This window comes from Ictidomys tridecemlineatus, chromosome 10 (assembly GCF_052094955.1).
Source record: "Ictidomys tridecemlineatus isolate mIctTri1 chromosome 10, mIctTri1.hap1, whole genome shotgun sequence".
Taxonomy (NCBI): Eukaryota; Metazoa; Chordata; class Mammalia; order Rodentia; family Sciuridae; genus Ictidomys; species Ictidomys tridecemlineatus.
The window spans coordinates 66,021,036-66,042,531 of record NC_135486.1 but is presented as its reverse complement, the minus strand read 5'-3'; the positions used below and the strand labels follow the sequence as shown (position 1 = coordinate 66,042,531).

Here is a 21,496-nt window from a genome sequence, read left to right as displayed (position 1 = left end):
AGGCCGTCTCTGTCCTCTGGGGGCCTCAGGCCCTGCTGCCCTTAGCTATCCTCTTTCTGGCTCTGCTAGGGTTTTTTTTTTTTTTTTTTTTAAACCTTCACAGAAACAGTTATCTGCCAGGCAGAGGGGATGGAACAAGAAAGCCAGGAAGCTTGTGTGGGACCCAGGGAGGGACGACCACTTCGGCACTCCACCAGGTGAATGAAAAGATCATTCTAGGTAGTAGTAGAACCTACCCTGTGAACCTCACTGGATAGGAAGGGAGAGTGTGCTTCCTTAAGTCAGTTGACAAACTGCGTGTGCCTGTTTTTGAGAGGTTTCCTGAGGACACAGCCACTTTTGTCTACAGATTGCCTACAGCAGCCCAGTTAGAAAGCTGGGCCAGAGTCCTGAGTGGGAGCTCCTGCTGGAGGTTAAGGGAGCTACCTGACCCCAACAGGCCTCGTCTAGCACCCTTCACATCCTGGGTGAGCTGGGAAGGGCGTGCTTCTTTCCTCAAACACCATCAATTGGTAGGGAAAACGTTTTGATGGTAGGTAACTCCTTCAGTGAAGAATGAAACTCGCAGTCAAAAGGTGAGGGGCTGGGGCTCTGAGGTATAGAGAGCTTGCCTGGCATGTGTGAGGCACTGGGTTTGATCCTGAGCACCACAAAAAAATAAAGGTATCAAGTCCATCTACAACTTAAAAAGGTGAGGCAGTAACATGAAGAATCTTTTTCCAGACCTGTCCTATCATCCTTGTTATCTACTCTGGTTTTCAAACTTTGATTTGATGATCCTCCTTCAGTGATTGATCTGAACCTTTTCTTTTTAATCAAGATACTTTTCCTCACAGGGAAATCAAATGCATACTCTGCTATATTCTTTCTCCTTGGTATTCTACCCTCATGGCTCTTCATAGTCTTGCACATCAAAAGGAAAGTGACAGATGTTCACACAGTCTAGAACACATCACCGGGGTGTAGCATAACATTGCTTGAACCATTTGCTGTGGAGAGTGCTGTATCCACTTCTCACATAGCTCATGATCGTAGGCTTCTGTGTCCACATTCACTAGCTTGGCCCTGTGTGTCTCATGGACACACTGGAGAAACAGTGATAGTGTCCCTTCTGATTTAACTCATATAAATAAGGAAGGCCCTGAAAATATACAGAAGACACCAATTTTAATGCTAAGCTAAGGTTATTGCTTCCTTATTTGACTTCATGAGTTTAACTACAATATGGCAATTTGGGGGCAATATTCTTACACTAGTTGAGCATCCCTAGTCCAAAAACATGAAATTCAAGATGTTCTGGAATTTGAAAACTTCTGAACACTGACATTTGCAGGTGGAAAATTCCATGTCTGATCTTCCGTGGCAGGTGACGGTCAAACACTGGTGCATACATGCGGCTTACTCAGCACCCACAGGAAAGGAGACCCAGCCTCTTTGAGCTTCCGTGTCTCTCTTCTGTGCACTCCTGGGTCCCACCACCCAAGCACGCTCGCAGATGGCATGAGTGCAGGCCAGGCCTGACAATGGCAGGTTCTCCACAGGAGGCCAAGCCCTATGTTCATCATGCCCTGTGTGTTGTTGCTTATCTCTGTTATGGTGAAAAGACTGTAGAAAGTACATAGTTTAAAAAAAAATAAACCCACAGTTGTTCCTACAGGTAGTAATAAGGAAAAAAAAAAAAAGAGCCTGTGTGTTTATGTATAGCCCCAGCAGAATAAGCTTTTGGAAGTGCAAGAGGCCTTAGGGAGAGGGAGGTGGAGTGGTCACCATGCATGAGCTGAAGAAGCTTTGGAGCTTTATGCTGAAAGTGATAGTTAAAAGTAGAAAACGGGTGTGGAAAACGAAGATCTTATTCATGAAGCAAAAGCAGGCCCGTCAGCCTCGCGGTGTATGCATGCTTCTTGATGCCATGCTGATCTGGGAAGAAGCAACTAGGATCTTTCATAACAAACGGAAAACGGAAGGAAGCCGAGAATATTCAACAGGCTGAAGGCAGAAATAGAAAAGACTGGCAAAGCTAGGCTTGGTGGCTGGTGCACTGGTGGTCCCAGCTGCCCAGGAGGCCTACGTAGGAGGGACACTTGAGGCCAGCCTGGGACACACTGTCACAAGAAGCAATGACGTTTAACTTCTCATGGTTTCTGGTGACGAGTCTGCTGCTCGTGACATAGTTGGGAGTCCATTAACCAGTTTGCCAAAGCTGTGGCAAGTGAAAATCTAAAGCTAGGACAAGTCTATAATATGCTGACGAAGCATTGCTATTTGGGCATTTTCCCCCGAAAGACACTCCAGCTGATGACAGCCACCACAGGTGGGGGATGCCAGGGACAGAACTGCAGAGATACACCGAGGCACACCTAAGGGTGAGCTTGCTGCGATGGGTGAAAGCTGGCACCACGGCTGCTATATGGGAGTTTCTTCCCAGGTCACTAGAAAGCTCACCAAAGGGCACAGATCATCAGGGACATCATTCTTGGTTTCATAAACATTTGGTACCAGCTGCTTTGTGCACATTACAGAGAAACTAGGCCAGCGGACGGCTACACAGACCTTGCTCTTCCTTGATAGTCATTCTGCTCATCCTCCAGCTGAAATTCTCATCAAAGAAAAACATCCTTGCCACATGCTTCTCAAATGTGACTTCGTTAGTCGAGCCATGTGACCAAGGTGTCCTCAGATGAAGATGATAAAATCACTCTGGAGCCACAGAATGAGTAAAGGCATGAATGGGGAAGGTGGCCAAAGGGAGTTGAGCCCATGGGGCCTGGTGGCGGGGCATATAGTCATTGTCTGCACCTGGCACAGTCTCTGACTTGTGGCTCTATGCAGTGATGGTAAACAAGGTGGTGACATTGAAGAATTCGTGTCAACTAGGAAAGACTGGTGTCTGATTTCCCCACATACACTATATACAGACCTTCAGAGTCTGAGTTGGAAGTGGCTATCAGAGGCCCCTCATAAATAATGAGACTTCAGTTGCTCATTTGTTGACTAACACAGTCTATATGGTTGTGAATCCAGGTGATTGTGATATGGCACCAATGACGATGACTTTAACACTGCAGAAACAGTCTCGAAGGAGCGTGCATTCATAATAGAAAAAGAAATTGTGTCAATTTATAAAATCGAACTCCAAGACAACCTGTGAACCAGGAAGATGGCTGTGGAGGAAATATTTTAAGAAGCCTCCAGTCGAATCCCCTCCCCTCTAGAAGGCCTGCTTCCTGGTCCTACTGTGTCTGATGTTTCTTCTCCCTTAAAATACAGTGATAGTAACATCTTGATCAAAACTCGATGTCAAGGTCGGAGAGCGGAGGCTGCCACAGTTCACTGCTGCTGGCAGGTGGTGCCAGGTGTTCGAGGACTCTAAGGATGATGAGCATGTTGCTTTTTCACTGTTACAATTGTACGCTCTATTTCCCACTATTAAGTACTCATATGAGAATAAACATAAGACTGGTGGATTATTGGTGGCACATACATTCAATAGGGAACAATGTTGATGTGAACCAGCCCGGGCATGTCTGTGATTGAGCCGGTGGTGGCTTTGATTTATAATGATTCTTTTTTTTTTTTTTTTTTTTTTTAAGAGAGAGTGGGGGGGGCAGAGAGAGAGAGAGAGAAATTTTTAATATTTATTTTTTTTAGTTCTCAGCGGACACAACATCTTTGTTGGTATGTGGTGCTGAGGATCGAACCCGGGTCGCATGAATGCCAGGCGAGCGTGCTACCGCTTGAGCCACATCCCCAGCCCTTTATAATGATTCTTGTACTTAAGTTTTAAGGACAAAATCATTAAAATATTGTATAAGATTACCCTCAGGTTATATTTGTACAACGTATATGAACTGTAAATTTAATTTGGTAGTTAGACTGGGGTTCCCTCTTCAAAATATATCTATGTATTTATAAATATTCCAAAATCTGAAGGCAAAAAAAAACAAAACATAATGCTTCAGGTCCCAAGTGTTTTACGCATTACCGTGCTCAGCCTGTAATGTATGTGAAAGCACAGGTTCTTAAGTGTTGCTTTATTTGCCTAAAACATTCACAAGGGCCACTCAATTTACCTACGGTTTGGATATTAAAACCATAAATTGCTATAAACCAATTGAAACATTTCTTAAATTTAGACTAAAATCCCCTGAAATGAAGCAAACTATCAGGAATATTAGACATTACTTTTTTGCTCCTGGAACCATTTATTTCTCAGCTCCTCCGCCACCAAACGCATGGGCTCCTGTCCCAGAGCTGACCTGTGATTTGCAGAGGAACACGTCTGCCCAGGGGCTTGGGAAGAAGAGCACCTGTGCTTGGTTGAAATGAGTGAAAGCAGAGAGTGAGTCCCTGAGGCCTGGCCCTGAGACATCCAGGATCCCACAGTGCTAACAGCCTGCATGGTGGCTAGCACTGCTGTGCTATGCCAGAACTCAAGGTGGTTTTTCCATGTGACGTCTGATATGAGTTGAGATCATCCTGTATCCTCCCAGCATCTTTTGAGGAAAGGATCACTGGACAGAATTCAGCTATAATGTGGTACTTCTTGGCAACTGTTGACCAACAGGCGACTGTTCTGTGGTTACTTCCTTAGAGTTTGTCCACTACTTCATAGGTTTAAAAGTTGAGTCTTCATTTTGATGTTCAGATGCCCGATTCAATAGAAAAGGCAGATGGAGACCTGTTGGGCTTTGTGTCCATTTGAACTTGTCATCCCAGGTACCCCAACACCTGATTTCTGCAACTACAAATGAGGATCCTAATAGCCGTGCCCACTGTTACCAGTGCCACCTAGGCCACAGGCTGTTTGGAGTCCTGGTCGGGAGGTGCAGCCTGGCATCTGAGTCAGCAGGCTATGTATGTGACACCCCTTCCCCTCCACAACCACTCTTCTTTAGCTTCGTAGCCTTTCGGGGTCCAAGGAAAGTGAGGGTCAGACTCCAAATCTTTGTCACATCTTGGAGCTCATGTTGACAATTCAGTTTGCCTTTCACTTGGGTAATGAGAGTAGGCGGCTCACAGGATCTGATTTCTAATTTAAGTATCAGTCACCGTTATTTGCTCTTATTTTAACACTTTCAACAGAAGCAATGTGTGAAGGCACTTTTACTAACAGAAATTTTAAAATTCTGCATCCCCCCTTCCCCAGCCTTGAGAGCAAGGTGGTTACTCTGTCCTTGTTGGCCAGGCTGGGAACGTAGACACTTTCCTATTCCTCCTGCCTTGGCATGCCCTGCCTCCCCACCCCAGTCTTCAGGGCGCATCTAAACCCACCATCTGCCCTCTCCCCATGGCTGCCTCAGCCTCTTCCCTGGGTTCCCACAACTCCTGACGAATCTCCTACCTCCTCCCTGCCCTCCAGTCTGGCCAGAGTTCTCTCTGGCTCCTTTCTTGAGCTATGAGGTCTGAGGATGAGGCCCTGTGTGATCTGCCCTACTGTCCCGGGCCCTTTCCTCCGTCCCCTCTTCCTGGCTCACGCAGCCTTGGTTTCTCGTGCCTGGAACTGCCTACCACACCATGTAAAATGCAGAGCGATCTTCCTGTTTGGTTCTTCCTCTGCCTGCTTTTCCAACAGCATTGCCAACTTTTCACGCACTGTGGAATTTCTTAGTATAATTGTTCATCATTTATTGTCTGCTTCTACCTAGTAAATATTCGGCTCCTGATGTTTTTGAATAAGTAAAATTTAAAAATGTCAGTTCAACATACCCTCCCATACCCTTATCTCTGACAATACTACATTGCTCATTGGCAATGGAGACTGTTGGAGGGGGGGCGGAACCTTTTTCAGCACATTTGATGGCTGCATAGCTTGCAGTTCATATATGTGAAGCCACACATAATTCCAGCTCTTTGTTTTTTTGTGGTGCTTCTTTTTATTTGGGCTGATGACATGGGCGCTGCTGGTATGCTCATATAAACCAGTCTACCAAGAAGGGGCTCCAGCACAACGGCTCTGTGCCCTATGAGTAACTGTCAACCACCTACCCAAGGCTCATGCAGCACAAGTGTGGCAAGAGAGGGAGTTGGCAGTGGAGGCCTTAGGCAGCGGCCTGAGCTATGTCCCCATGGATGCTCTGGAGTGGGGAGCTGGTGTAGAGATAGGCCTTCTCCCAGACATCCCAGAACAGGGTAGGCAAAGCATGTGAAGCTGGGGAAGGGCAGGAATTGACAGGGAGCAGGGCCTTTCTGTCTCTAGCATCTCACCTGGCTCAGTGCCCACAGGCATTTGCATCAGTATCCCCCATGACCTGCGGCCCAGAGGTCTCAGGATGAGAGGTGTCAGGAGGGGCTCACTGCTGGCGTGGTGGCCACACCCAGAGCACCCCTCTGGTGTTGGTGGTTGATATACTTCTCAGATGTGCCAGTCTCCTGAGTGGCATCATCCTTCAGATTTGAGAACAAATTGAGGGGACAGAAGAGGATAAAAAGTTACGATTTGAGTATCACTGACAATTGGATCTCCCTGTCGGTTGCGCTCTTGGTGCCTGGATTGTGTTCCTGGTGTTGGGGGAGGTTGCTGTCTGTTTACTGATTGTTTTTTCTGATGCATCTTCAAGCTGTTTAGTGCTAGGATCATATGAATCCGTGATCTTTATAATTAGCTGCTGTGCTTGGACAATCTTTTGCCAGGAGGTGAATATAGGTGACAACGACGCTATCTTTGTGTCACATGTCTTCCAGGGAGAATGAGTGCTGCTCTGTGGGTTCTTTCTCACATCAAACTCATTTTTTCATATGTTCAATGAATGTGCTGCTCAACACCCGTGTCTTTGTGCACAGTCTTCCCTCTGGGTTGTCTAGATAGGAAAGATCCCATATGGTATTTCACGTGTTATTGTCTACCACAGAAAGGGCAGTACAGATTCTCGTTTTTTGGAAAGAGCCAGTGGCCATAAACTTGCATTGTATTCTGTCTTGATGGCTTACTTCCCTAGAAATGAGTTTTTCACACATCAGAGGTCAGAAGCCAGATTATTAAGTTAAACAAGCTGTGTTTCATTTTATAAAGCCGTTTTCATTGGGATTCTAGGACAGTCCTTGTAGATTTGGGCATGCTGATCAAAGGATGTTTAATGTCATTATAAAGTCTAGTGTGGGAGCTGTTACAACCTTTACCTTTTAGTTAGTCTTATCGTTTTCAAAGGGAAAACAAGTGTTTGGGTGTTATGTTGAGTTGCTGTCCTATAGATAAAGGCCTGGGAGGACACATCATCCATTTTAGGGGGTCCAAGGATTGGCATTTCCTCTGTCGCCATCCGAGCAGCGTGGATTGTGTCCTGTGCTTCCTAACCCTCCCAGGACAGTTCACTGTGCCCTGGCAATAAAGGAAAACTCGAACTTGCATTAACAGTGCCACACCATTGATTTCTTTTCTGGTTTTTAGACCATTTAATTAAAGAGTTACTTAATGATTATCTATGGATATCAGTGATGGTAAAATTGTAATGCATTTGCTCATTATTTTTGGACTTTGGGCCCTTTTGGAACCTGTATCGCTTTGTGGTTCTCCTCTATAAATGTTTGCTCAGCAACCCGGGGTAGTTGCAGGAAAGCTGCTTGGTCAGGTAAGGGTTGGGCTCTAGATGTCAGCAGGACTATGCCCAGAGGTGACCTTCCTGGACTGTGTAGGGCCAGACCCTTTAAGAATTTCAGGCTTAATGAGGTGTTAAGTATCTTAATATCATTTCTCTCATATGCAACACGGAATGGCCTCTCACACAAAGAGTGTGTTGGAAGGTTCTGAGGCTCATGGAATCAGTGGCACCTCTAGTAGCCCCCTTGGTGAATGAGCAGGAGGCAGAGGTGCTTCTAAGAGAGGGAAGCAGGACCCTGGTAAGCCAAGGTGGGGGACCAGGCAGGCAGGGGGCTTCCGGGCTCTGTACCCTCCAGCTGTGCTCCAAGACTGCCAGGAGCTGATGGCTATTGGGCCTAACCCTGCCGGCCTTGCCCTCAGGCATCAGTCTCCATACAGAAGAACTGATGGTCTTATGGCTTCGCCTTCTTAAGAACATGAGTTTGGGGAACAGGAAGGAGCAAGAGCGGGGAGTGGGCCTGACTTCTCGTGTCTTCTTGCTGGCATGCCCACCTTCACACGTCAGCCAGGAAGTGGCAGGAAACCCTCAGATCTGGTACAGACCACTCTGGCTTCCTGCTTGGGTGTGTCCCTGGCAGTCAGGATGAGCTGGGCACTTCATCCTCCAAGTCATCTACAAACCGTATTTGGAGGTGGGCCTTTGGGAGGTAGTTAGGGTTGCACAAGGTCATGAGGATGGGCCCCCGTGGTGGCATTAGTGGCCAGTGCTGTGCTCTCACCAGTGACACCTTCCACCACATTATGATGCCGCAGGGAGGCCTTCACTTGGGCTTGTCACCTCAGGACTGAAGCTGAACACTCTTCCTTTCCTATAAAGTACTCCGTCTGTGGTGTTGAGTTCAGCAACAGAAAACAGACACTTGGGTGTGTAAGATGATTTCTTCTCTACAGTGCTGTCACCATCCTGTAATACTTCTTGTTCCTATTCGTAAGACTATTTATAGAATAGAAAAATATTGGCAAAATGTATGTTCATGATGCCCAAGTTCACGAAGAGCAAGTTGACAAATGGAAAGCAAGAGATCACTTCTGCATCTAGAGTGCTGATGACAGAGATTTCTCAAAGCTACACCAATCATTTATTGAACTAAATACACACGTATGTGTATATGTACAGCATGTGTTACTTTTGACCTTTTTGACTGCAGGAGCCATTAAAGGATCTTACTGCTATAGCAGTAAAAAGCAGTGGGCATACAAAATGGTAATCAAAACCATTCAAGGTCACGGTGACAGACCCCCTTGTCTCCACGTTTGTTTTCTATTTCGTGAAAGATTCTTAACAGAAGTCATACAGCTGGGAAAAAAACCAAGATCAAATTCATCCAAAATAAGGTACTCTGCTGTCCAGTGCACATCTCATACTGGAATTGTGTGCCTCTTTCTGGGGCAGAACCAATGACCTGGCGGGGAAATGAACAGTTAACACCAGTCCATGAATGAGGCTTCCAAAGACGTTTTTGATGGCTCAAAAAGTCGTACTTAGAAATGTGAGATCTCATTTTTTTAACACAGCAAGATAAATTGGAAAACATTTTTTTGTGTGTAATTCTGTCTACAAATTTAGATAGTTTAGAAACTTCTAACAAGATAGAGATTTAAGTCATCTAAATGAGAACATGTCTTAAGTAACATTGAAGAGCAGAGTGGCTGTATTATCCTGTTCAAGTTGTCTTGACCACTTGCAATTAAGAGTGTATTCTATTTTGCATCGTATTTGATTAAATTTCTCTTAGGTTTGTTTTGGCAGATTCAGGAGGTGGCTGAAGGATGCCTCATATACATCTTCATGGGCTGAAGTTGTTCCTTCTGGTTTGAGCCCATAGCTTATTGTGAAGACATTGGAAAGGTAGATGAGGCAAATGAAGAAAACAGTATGAAAACATTTGGTATGATGTGATCAATGTTTTTGACCACAGAAATTTAAACTGGGTAGATGAGTTACATTGAAGAAACACTTCTCATTTTATATAGTCCTTAAAATAGTTTCTGTAAATGGCATGTATCTCTTATCAAAGAGAAGGGGGGGCTGGGGTTGTGGCTCTGTGGTAGAGCTCTTGCCTCACATATGTGAGGCCCTGGATTCGAACCTCAGAGTACCTCATAAAAATAAAGATATTGTGTCTATGTATAACAGAAAAAAATTAAAAAGAAAATTGTTAGAGCTCACAACTTAGAATATTAAGATATGCTGTTTTATCTTATATTTTTATCAATACTCATGTCTTTAGTTATCTTGTATTTTTTAAAGTCCATATTAAACTGAACATTGAAGAAGGGTATATTTGCATTTTTATTGAGTTTAGGGATTTTTTTTTCTGGCACTGTTAATTTATTAGGGGTATTTTACTGAGTTTGAAAAGACCTGCCCAGGGAAGGAGGAAGTCCATTGGTATTCTGCTCCGTGTGTTGTCTCTGCATGTTAGGCCAGGCAGGCACAGTAGCCAGAGCTAATTTGCCTTCCTCTGAAAGAAAAGTCTTCAGTCATAGATGGTAACACAGAATACAGCAGCTGGGCATGGTGTCACATGCCTGTAACACCAGCAACTCAGGAGGCTGGGGCAAGGGGCTTCAGTAACTTTGTGAGGCCCCTGTCCCCAAAAAGTAAAAGAGTTTGGGATGTGGCTCTGTGATAAAGCACCCCTGGGTTTAATCTTAGTACCACAAAGAGAAAAAGCCTCCTTCAAGGCTCTGGCCTCAGGCTAAGAATGGAAGACCCTGCCTGCCAATCAACTGCCCTGTGGGTCTCCAGTGATATGTTCTTGTGGAGTCCAGGTGTCTTCCCAGGGAAGCAGTGTTCAGTGAGCTACTTTGATGCCAGCATGTGGAACATATCTGTGGGAAGACCCTCAGTTCCAGGGAGGGGGCCATCCCTGCTGCCATTGTCTCCTGATCAGCCTGGATCATGTTGGAAGCTGTTGGCCTGGGTTTCCGTCTGGCTCTTTGCATGCTGGCTTTTGGCACATGCTCTGTGCGGCCTTCAGGATTTGGATTCTGTACCTGTGAAATGAGGATCAAAGCCTTGCCCTGTCCCAGGCCTGTGTGAGCATTGCGTGGACTCCTCCACATCAGGGGCTTGGAAGTAGGTTGGGTGCTTAGTAAGATTTCAAATGCTAGCTGCTGTTGCTACTGCCAGCATTACTGTGTGGATATTTTACAATAGCCTAGTTTATGTGCAGTTAGTTACCCATCTTGCTCTCCAAATGTACCATTGTTTCTAAGCTGAGAATGACCGAATTAGAGATCACCTACACAAGACGGGAGAAATGAAAGACCTTTGTTTTCCACTTGGAAAAGGATTCCATGAATGACCAACCTGGGGAGGCCTCACCAGTGCGGTTGCAGTGCTGTTTAACTCCGGTGGTGGGATTCGGGACAACTGCTTGCTCATGACTTGACTCCGTCTATTTTGTGTTAAAGCCCAGCTGGGCTCCACTTGCTGTCAGGAATAGCAAATTGCAGGTGTATTCCTTGAAATTTACAGTAGCTTGCTCTTCAGGTGTGAACACAGCAAGATTAGCTAAATGCTTCTCATGTTTTATCGAGGTTGGCCATGTTATGTGGTAGTAAGGTTTTGTTGTTGGGTGTTTGAACTGGTGCACACTGTTGGGTCGCTGCTACTTAGCTGATTTCAGTTTCTTTTCATCTCTATTTTTCATATCAAGGCAGCATTGTATAGAAATCTGTTTTCCCTCCTTTGTATCTTTAAGTGTGGAAACTGTCTCCTTTTGTTCCTGGAATTTACTGTGTTGATGATTCTTTTAATTTGTATTCTTTGTGAGAGAGACAGTGCTGCATGCTCACGAGTGCTGCGCTTCATCTTGGCACCTCATCTGGATGTTCACGAATCTATCTTTATTATCCATTATTTAATTATTGTTATTGATCGGTATTTACTGTTATTGACTATTGTTAATTAATTTGATCCTGTTGATTATTATTGTCACTGTTCTTGAGTCCCTGTGGATTCTGCTCATTGGGATTTTTTTCATTCTGCCTAGTTTATCCTGGAGTTATTTCTTAGGAAAACTACAACAAGACAGTCTTGAGTCTATTCATAATTGAGAGTACACAGACAGGAACAACAAGGAGAAATGACCTTTTACTCACCAGATTGGGGTAAATTTCAGTTTATCAGCTTCGGCAAGAGTACAGAAGCTGGTATTTCTGAGGGGCAGCTGGGTGCCATGTTAGAAGCAGGTTCTTTACCCACCTGGGGTTGACCTGCTTCTGTCTCAGAGCTATGGCCTCGGATAGCACAGAACCTGTCCTTATCTCTGTGGGGCGTTGCCATGAAGATCTCTAAGTACTTAAAGCAGCATACAGCCAGTGCTGTGTACACATCTAATAAACGAAAGACATAGTTGTATTCCGTTGGTGGGAAGGCAAAGTGGCATATTATTTTTGGAAGCCCTTTAGGTTTTCTTAAAATGTGTAACTCTGATTCTTCTATTTTTCTAGATGTGTCTTCCAGAAATATTTCCTACTATATAAAAATTAGACAAAATGAAACAAATGGTCATAATATTCATATTACTGAATACTGTAAGATTAACTCATTGGAAGGTGCACATGCCCTACGTGTGCATATATGTGCACAAACATGAAAAAAACTGCAGGTGTATTTGCAAACAGCACGTTGTAGAAGAATAAACGTGTTTTGATCCTGTCTTTCTTTGGAAATGTATGTATAGTGGACATCATTTCCCTGTAACTGTGTTAGTCTGTTCCTTTGTAGTAAAGGTGTCGATGGGTGATGGGGCAGGGTGCAGCCTTGGAGGGCAGGCAGGTGGAGCATGAACAGGGACTTTTCCTTTTTTGCTGTAATGTTAGCCTTGTTCATCATAACAGTATGCTCTTAATTTTTCATTAAGAAACTGTAGTGGACCAGTGTGGCCGGTGTGCTGGGTTGTGGGCAGGGAAAATGTCCAGGAAGGAGACAGGAAGTGTTCAGGTCTAGGCATGGGCTCTGCTCTGGGATTGGGTCCCACCGAGCCCCAACAGTTATTTGGGCAACTAAAATGATATCTCTGTGTTCTGTGCTTCAAGTTTTTAATCTGAAATCTTATCTCTTGTTTGGTTAGATTTAAATAAGTCCACACATGTAAAAGGTCAGAACAGTTGTGGCAGGTGAATCCCAAGCTTTGTCATTGGGGAGGAGGAGTCCTATAGCCAAAGCCAGGTCTCTTAGGCAGCTCCAGGAATTCAGACAACTTTGGGGTGGCCTGAGGAGGTAATGAGGCTGTTTACCACGTCCAGGGATCGCTGTGCCCCTCTTTCATGTATTTTGCAAATCTACAAGGAAAAGAACCCTAGGGTTTGAGTTTTCTCTAACTAGCAAAAAACTCCTAAATACAAATGTAAGTTGGTAGATTAAATTAATGCAAGGTTAGTGTCATTCATTTACATCATGTGTGACTTTATTCTCATAACTACCATTTTGTAAATGTAATAGAAAATTTCCTATAGTAAATAGTTTATAATCTTAAGATATTTAATTACAGGTCTTGCTTCTCGACTATTACAAAATGTAGAAAGAGGATCTTGTAACCAAGACAACAAATGACACATTATTAAATCTTAGAAGAATGTTGTCCTCCTGGCTTCTGGTTTGGGACCTTCCTGTCCCCCACGTACCCATGTTTTGAATCTTCCTGTCCTTGAGATGGTCATGGCTCGTTCAGGATCTTTTTTGTGTGGCTCTTAAGTATGTCTTTATCAGTTATTAGTAGAGCACATTAGTTTCCTAGGGCCGTCATAACAAAGATCCACACAGTGGCTGGCTTTAAACAATGGAAACTTACTCCTTTGTCTTAGAGACTGAAGTTCAAACTTGAGGTGTCCGCAGGACTCCTCCTTTAGAGGCTAAGTGGGAATCTGCTCCTGGCCTTCCTCCAGCTGCTGAAGGCTGCCAGCATCCCTGGGCGTTTCTCTACCTAGAGGCCTTTCCCTCCTCTCTCCGAGTCTGCCTCTCTTCTCAGGATGCCAAGCCCTGGATCTGGTCCACTGTAAGCCAGTGGGGCCTCACCTTGACTTGCCTGCATCTGAACAGACCGTTTCTGAACAAGATCACGTCATAGGTGCCAGGGGCTCTCTTTTGTGGAGAAGTAGTTGAGCCCCCAGCAGGCCTGGGGGCTTGTAATTTCTGGCTTTGACATTTAATCTTTGTAGTGGACCATAGTGGAGGGAGGAGATGGTGGTAGATCTGTGAGAACTCCTCTGTTGTTCATTCCAAGATTTTAATCTGCTGGACTCTTTAAAGGGGCCCGGAGGATGATATACTTTCCCATGTTTTGAGCTATTTGTTTTGTTTCATGTGGTTTTTTATAATTTAGGCAGAGTTTATATATGGTTCTACTTTAATTCTTAGGGTAGAATAATTATGTTTTCAGATACACCACTTGATTCAAATGAGATTCCTTTTTCAAATCTCAACTCTAATGTTGCCCAATTTTTGTGTGTAGGTTCATTTTAAATCTTTGCACTATTTTAATGTTAAAATATAAACTCGCATTTATAGTCCACTTTGAAACCTTAAACATTAAAGACTTGTGTGTGGAAAAATTATGGAAACAATTGTGCTGTTTACCCAAATTGTGGCCTCACTTAGCTATACATTGAATCTTTTATTAGAAGTAAAAATTCATAATGTGTTTGTTCACTAGTTTAGTCAGCAGACAGTTAATTGCTAGGTACTATTTCAGGGATGGGATACAGCCTGAACACCCAAGAGTGCCTACTGTCTCAGGAGGGTCAGGTTCTGAGGGAGGAGGCTACTCACACAGATGGCCCCTGCTGTGCAAAACAGGAGGACTAGATATTTTTATGGGGTAATTGAGAAGTAACTCCAACCTCTGGGAACAGGGTCCTGTGGATGTTGGTGGGAAGAGTATCCCTGGGTGGAGGCAGGATTCTGGGCAAAAACCCGGGGGTGGGGACAGTGGGGGACAGCTACTGCACAGCAGCCGGTGGGCCCAGGGGAGGCGATGGAGAATGTGCTCATCTTTTCAGAACTCTCAGCCCCAGACCTTGCCCCACGAGGTATTGTATAACATGTTTGTCATTTAGACAGTCTTCCTTAGAACTTGGCAGCCAGGATGGCATGGCATTATCTCACTTTAGCTTCTTCTGTGTAAAGTTGAGCAGATGCCTGGACAGTCTGCACCCGCCCTGAGGCGGGAGAGTCAGGATCACTCCCGTGTGGTTCGCTGATGTGCTTCCTGGGAGTGGTGCTCGCTCCTTTAGCCATTGGTAAGACTGGAGAGCAGGCCTGGCCTAGAAGTGGAAATGGCTCTGTCCACTGTGGTGTTTGTGCCCAGGTCAGGGCAGGAAATCAGGAGCCGTCTTTGTGTTTCTGAGGCAGTGGTAAAACACCAAGGAAGTGAGAGGTAGAATCACGGTGCACAGCAGCAGGCAGGCGCTCCTGGTCAGAGGCATCTCCAGTAGTCAGCTCTACCTCCAGGAGGGCTTCCCGTCCACAGGCGGCTGCCCATCTGTGTGTGCACCAGGACATGCATGTCTCTAAACAGAAGGATGGATCTGCTGACGCACACTGAGATGCACCTGTGCTTTCAGGCCCACAGATGACAGCAACCAGCCTCCAGGCCGGGGTGTGCTCTCCATGCATGGGCTGACCTACGGTGTCATCCGGGTGGACTCGGAGGAGAAGCTGTCTGTGCTTACAGTGCAGGACGTTGGGCTTGTCATGCCTGGAGGTGAGTGTGGGCATGGGTTGTGATGTCAGCAGCCCCAGCCTTGGCCTTGAGGCTGGTCAGTTAGCATGTATTTACTGACGCACATCGTCTTCCTCTTCCCATACCACATCATGGCCCTCTGTGCAAAGCTCTCAGGATGAACACTGAGCTTGCAGCTTTTGAAAGTCTTCATTGAGCCTCAAACACTTGAAGCAATGTTCCCTCTCCTGAGGATAGAAAACCCAAAATATCTGAGAAGCTGTGGAATGAAGGGCATCTCTGCACACTGAGACCCTGGGATCATCTTCCCTGGGAAGGCATCACAGAGCAGCTCTATAGCTCAGACTGGTGCCAGGACAGCATCCCCTTCTCTACCCCAGAAAGCAGCTTCCAATCCACCATCTTAACGTTTTAACCAAAGCCGAACACCAAGATCATTTTTCCAAAGACTTTGAGTAGATGTTTAGAAGTGAGGAACATGAGTCTGTAATCCCTGAAGCCTGTTTTTAGCAGTAAAGCCCTTTCATGAAGCCAGAGAAACCATTTCTACAACCACATAGATGGCCACTTGGCTTAGGGTCCCTGCCTTGTCGTACCTCGCCTGCATCTCACTCCCATGTGGTGTGCTTGGGCACCTCCACGGAGCCTCACGCAGGACCCCAGTCCTCCTCCTGATTTGCAGAAAGCTCTTATCTGGTTGTGTCTCCAAGGACCACATGTATCATCATGTAGCCTCCTCAGTCCTCGGTAGGAGTCCCTACCCAGAGTTTGGATGTGTTCCCTCTGCATGCACCTCCACATAGTGGGACGTCACATCATGTCTGCACGTGTTGCACACTGTTTTCACAGGGTCTTGGCTGGATCTAGGTCTCAGGCAGCATCTGCTGGGCAGAAGCTGTGCAGCCTGCAGGGAGGGTCCCCGGGGGGAGCTCCTCAGGCTCCCTCCCCTGGGCTGGGCTGGGCTTTCTCCACAATTCCTCTTTCCATCTTACTTGCCATGTGTGGAGCTAAGAGAAGGAAAGCCAGCCCTGGCATTGCCAGTCCTCAGTGTCCGATAGCCCAAAGGTTACTATAAACCCCTTTCTGTTGCCTTTTTCACCCCTGAAGACTCCCAAGCGTCATGGCAACTTCTTATTCCTTCTCATTCCTCCAAACTGTGCATGTCCCTGGCCCATTCATGCTTCTCAGCATTAGCCAGGCCTCCCTGGCTCCATTTCTTCCTTTATTAAAAACTAGATTTTTTTAAAAAGAGAAATAGATTTCCAGTGTGGAAGCATCAAAAGATTGGGTTTCAAAATTGAAAACCACCTCTCTGTCCACCAGAGGCATCCACAAGCATCCAGATTTCCTTTCAGAAAGACTCCAGGACTACAGAAATGAACGGACGGACATACATTTGCGTGTGGTCTGTCTCAGGGCTGTGGCTTTCCGTGTATAATGATGATGTCTTGTACACATCTTCATGTTCTGTGCCTTGAAGTTCAAAGAGCTTGTCCTTTTTCAGGCAGCATGGTGTTAAATTGTCTAAAAACACAATAATCAATTTATGGCCCCCACTTTGGGGGAGTTTCACACCCCATCTGAGCTTCCACTTGTGGGGGTATGGGGAGCAGTTAAAGGAGACTTTCTGGAAGTGAGGTTTTTTCAAAGAGCCTGCCCCGTAATTTAATACTATTATTTGTCCTTCAGAAAGACTGAGGGCTTGTCATGCTGTCAGTGGAAAGTATCAGGACCTCTTCTCTACTCCCTTTCCCAGTGTACCCTCACTTCATCTTTACCAAGCTGATGAGTGAAGAAGACTTCAATGTAGCCTTTTTTTTTTTTTAATTGTAGGTGGATAGTGTGCCTTTATCTTTTTGTGTGGTGCTGAGGATTGAACCCAGTGCCTCACACACACTAGGCAAGAGCTCTCTCTCTGAGCCACAGCCCTTGACGTAGCTTTAATGAGAATTTCCCTTCCTGTGAGTTTAACTTTCCATGGTTCCCCTGGATCTGATGCCGTAACCCCAACTTGGGGCTTCCTGGGAGTCCAGCCTCTAAGCAGCCCACTGTCTCTTGCTACACACACCTTTTCTGAAAGGCCAGATTCTTGGCGCCCTGGTCAGACTTGTGATCCGTGGCAGTGGTGGGGCAGGTGCTGATGGGCTCAGGTCAGAATGTGTGTGCTACAGGAGAGTGAGGAAAGCATCATTAAAAACAGCTGGGGCCCTCCGGTGAGGGTCTCCAGAGGATTCACCTGGACAGGGAATGTGAAATCAAGGTTACAATTTCCACAGGAGGTTAGAGGCTTAAATTCTACTTTGCACTTACAGATGCCTTGAGCATCTGCAAGTAGGTTGCAGAGTCCGAGTTGTGTTTTGCAAGTGGCACCCATTTCACTGCTGGTGTGTATAGCCGAGTTCCCCAGCGCTCATCTTGAGCTCCACCCACACATCTAAACTGAACACAATTCACACGTTACAATTAAAGCAATTGCAATGATTGATGTCACCACAGTGACCTGAAACATCATGATTCTTTGCGGAAGATGAGTACCTGGTGTTTCATTCTCTGTTTTTTTGTGTCCTTGTCTGGACTCCTGCATTCATCCATCTGCCCTCCCCTTCCCCTGGCTCTGACCCTCCATGTTTTCCGTTTGCTCTCAGCCATCATGTGTTCAGTGAAGCCAGATGGGATTCCTCAGCTGTGCAGAACAGATGAAATCGGGGAGCTGTGCGTGTGCGCAGTGGCAACAGGCACTTCGTATTATGGCCTCTCCGGCATGACCAAGAACACCTTTGAGGTAGGCTGATGGAAAGTCCTCTGTCATGACACCTGTTTGTGGGTCCCTCTTCAGATAGCTATTGTCAGGGGCATAGAAACAGAAAAGAAATGTGAGACAGTAAACTTCTGAAAAAAGGTACTAAACATAGTTGCATTGTCTTTTAACCATTTTATTATTTTCGATGAATTTGGCTTATCAGTATTATTTTGATCTCAGTCATTTTTCAAAAAAGAATAAGTACCATCTCTTAAAAATGACCCTTTGTCACTATTTTCACCCACACCTAAAATACAAACATGCCCACTGACGAGTGGATGATGGAAGAGCTTGGGCATGAGTGGCCTCACCTGAGATGGCCAGCTGACCATCTCACACAGCCTCTCAGCCTCTGCTCCTCTTGGATGGTGTGAATTTGTGAACTTGAGCAAATGGGTTGTATGGACACGTGCACTGTGGTGGGGGGGTGTGTGGACATGTACACTGTGTTGGAGGAGTATGTATGGACATGTGCACTGTGTGGTGGGAGAATGTGGGGTGTGGACATGTGCACCATGGGAGGGGGGTATAGACCTGTGTACCATGGCGGGGATTTGCGCGTGTTTGCAGACGTTAGAGGGCAGATGCCCCGTGGTAGGAGTAGTGCAAGATGTGAAGTTATGTGCAGGAAAGCAGAAACCACTTGGGTGGGAATACATTCTTAAACATCTAGAACTTTGGACATAACTGGAGCTAGGTAGAGTCCAAATAAAAACTCCCTCTCCTTTCATATGTGGCTTATCTATAGGGTGGAAGGAAAAGAGATGTAGAGTTAAGCTCATTTTTTTGCTTTATTTATATTCTCAGCGTGGTTCTCAACAAGGAAAACTAATATCTTAATGAACAAGATCCGTCACTTTCTCACTAACTTGGGTTGCACCTTGATTCCCACTTACCACTATTGCGCTATAGTGGTCTAAACAAGAACTAGCTGGCATCTGTTAGCGTTGTGTAATTTCTGGCTGTGACCTCTTCTGAGACTTGGAGCCTGTGAGTGGAGCTGGCCTGAGGCCCTGCACGTGGCCCAGAGGATGAGAGAAGTGTGTGTGCGTGTTTGAAGACTGCTGACATCTGCTACTCTGACCTCTGCGCAGGTTGCGGGTTGGAGATGGACAGCAGGTTGTCACTTCAAGGAGAGGTGGGCTGATTGGAGCCTGTGTTTCCCCAGGTGTTCCCCATGATGAGCTCGGGCGCGCCCATCAGTGAGTACCCGTTCATACGGACGGGCCTGCTGGGCTTCGTTGGTCCTGGAGGGCTCGTCTTTGTGGTGGGGAAGATGGATGGCCTGATGGTGGTCAGTGGGCGCAGGCACAATGCCGATGACATCGTGGCGACAGCCTTGGCCGTGGAGCCCATGAAGTTTGTCTACAGAGGAAGGTCGGTTGCCCTCATCTGCTTATTTCTGTAGACCGCACTTTGCACACAGTTGTGAAGGGTTTGTAAGTCACATACATCCCTTATTTTGAATCCCATTTCCTCTTCTGTAAAATCACAGCTGGACTTGGTGCTGAGATTTCCCCTAATTTTGGATGTCCACGATTTTGTATAAGTTTCCTGAGCCCTGTGAGTATATTTTTGTTAACCTCTAAACTAAGTAAAAGTATCCATTGGGAAGACTTTTAATAGATAACTGCACAAAATGCAGGGCTCAAAGTTCATCCTAGAGCAGGCCCCAGAGACCTAAAGATCACGGTCATCCTTATCATGGAAGAGTGGACACTCTGTGCTGGGGCTGTGGCTCAGTGGTAGAGCACTTGCCTTGCACATGTGAGGCCATGGGTTCAATCCTCAGCACCACATAAAAACAAAGTATATTAAAAAAAAAGTGGACACTCATGAGCTACTCAGGTCTCCTACTTCCCTCCCTCCCTTGCTGGACACGTCCAAGAGGCTTAGTAAATTCTGTAGCTCCCTAGGGTTTTTTGGTTTGGGGTTTTTGTTTGTTTGTTTGTTTGTTTGCTAATTTGAGGGAACTCAGAAATTCCTTGGAATCTTACTTCATTTTGGCAAGCTGATAGGACTAGGAGAAAGGAGATACTTGGCCCAGCCTCACCACCTTGGGATTATCTTTAAAACTAGAACCTATTTGTGAGAGCGGTTTCCTAGAGATTTGGAGTGGTCACAATTCTGTGCTGACCCTGTGAGGCAGACGGATTTATCAGGAAGCAGTCAGTTCCAAACAGAAAACTTAGGTGCAAACTCAAGGCAGGCATGGTACAGGTCTCTGCAGCAATTGCAGCAATCCTGCACTGACTCCTCTTGTCCACACGGAAAGAACAGCCTTGTCCCCAACACCTGCAGCCATAGCAAGGGGCCTCCAGGGGCATTGTGGGTGATTCACCTGCAGGGCCCCCAGGCTCTCAGCCTCCACAGCTGGACTTGCATTGGTTGGTGCCCGTGAGGGAGCCGGACTTGGTTTGCCTCTGGTGGGGCCCCAGGAGCTGTCGGGCTGCTTGATTAGCTGCAGTTGTACATGCCTTACTACAGCAGGAGGTCTTGGGAGTGTTGCTGCCTGTGCTCATCACGTGTGCTCCTCTGTCCCCACAGGATAGCTGTGTTCTCTGTTACCGTCCTTCACGATGAAAGGATAGTGATTGTAGCGGAGCAGAGGCCGGACTCCACGGAGGAGGACAGCTTCCAGTGGATGAGCAGGGTGCTCCAGGTCGTGTGCCTTGCCTTGAAGCTCTCTACTCTGTCCAAGTTTCAGCTTCCCTGACTCGCTGTTAGGGTTAGGGCTGCCCCTTGCGAATCAGGGCTAGGCCCCACAGCATGTCCCCTTGATCAAAAAGCCCTGCTCAAGGGGCAGGGTCAGGTTTTCTAAGGCTGTTTCCAACCGTTCATGTTGGGAGGTCATGTGTCCGTCTTGGGTTGGGATTTTTTGTTGAGGATATCCTTTTCTCCAGATTCCTTCTTTCTTATTTGTGGTCCTGTGTAAAATCATTCCAGCTCAGGGAGTTCAGCAGTGTCTCCTGTGCTGGCGATTGTACACCCATAGAACAGGGTTCCCACTGTACATACTTTTGCATGTTACAGTATTTCAGGTGCATAATTGTTTACTAAATAAGTAACGCCAGTTACAAAATGTTTGTTTCTATTTACTATTATAATATGATTACTTCTTAAATTTTCTAGGCAATCGACAGTATACATCAAGTTGGAGTTTACTGCCTAGCTTTGGTGCCAGCAAATACCCTTCCCAAAACCCCACTGGGTGGAATCCATTTGTCAGAAACGAAGCAGCTCTTCCTGGAGGGCTCCCTTCACCCCTGCAACGTCCTTATGTGCCCCCACACTTGTGTCACAAATTTGCCTAAACCTCGACAGAAGCAACCAGGTATGCCTTGCAGCATCAAGCTCAGAAGAGCCCCTGCCTTCCTGCCCTTCACATGGCTACACACTCCTGGGGCA

At 46.1% G+C, this 21,496-nt stretch overlaps 1 protein-coding gene across 7 annotated transcripts in view; it reads left to right on the top strand.

Moving 5' to 3' along the window:
• Dip2c (disco interacting protein 2 homolog C) overlaps positions 1-21,496 on the top strand; it is a 361,933-nt gene that overhangs the window by 271,610 nt on the left and 68,827 nt on the right. For all 7 annotated transcript variants that reach the window (XM_078023128.1, XM_078023125.1, XM_078023124.1 and 4 more), the window contains 5 exons: positions 15,170-15,309; positions 17,934-18,070; positions 19,257-19,465; positions 20,636-20,750; positions 21,221-21,422. In XM_078023128.1, the coding sequence (XP_077879254.1) occupies positions 15,170-15,309; positions 17,934-18,070; positions 19,257-19,465; positions 20,636-20,750; positions 21,221-21,422 (803 nt within the window). The remainder of the gene's footprint in view (positions 1-15,169; positions 15,310-17,933; positions 18,071-19,256; positions 19,466-20,635; positions 20,751-21,220; positions 21,423-21,496) is intronic.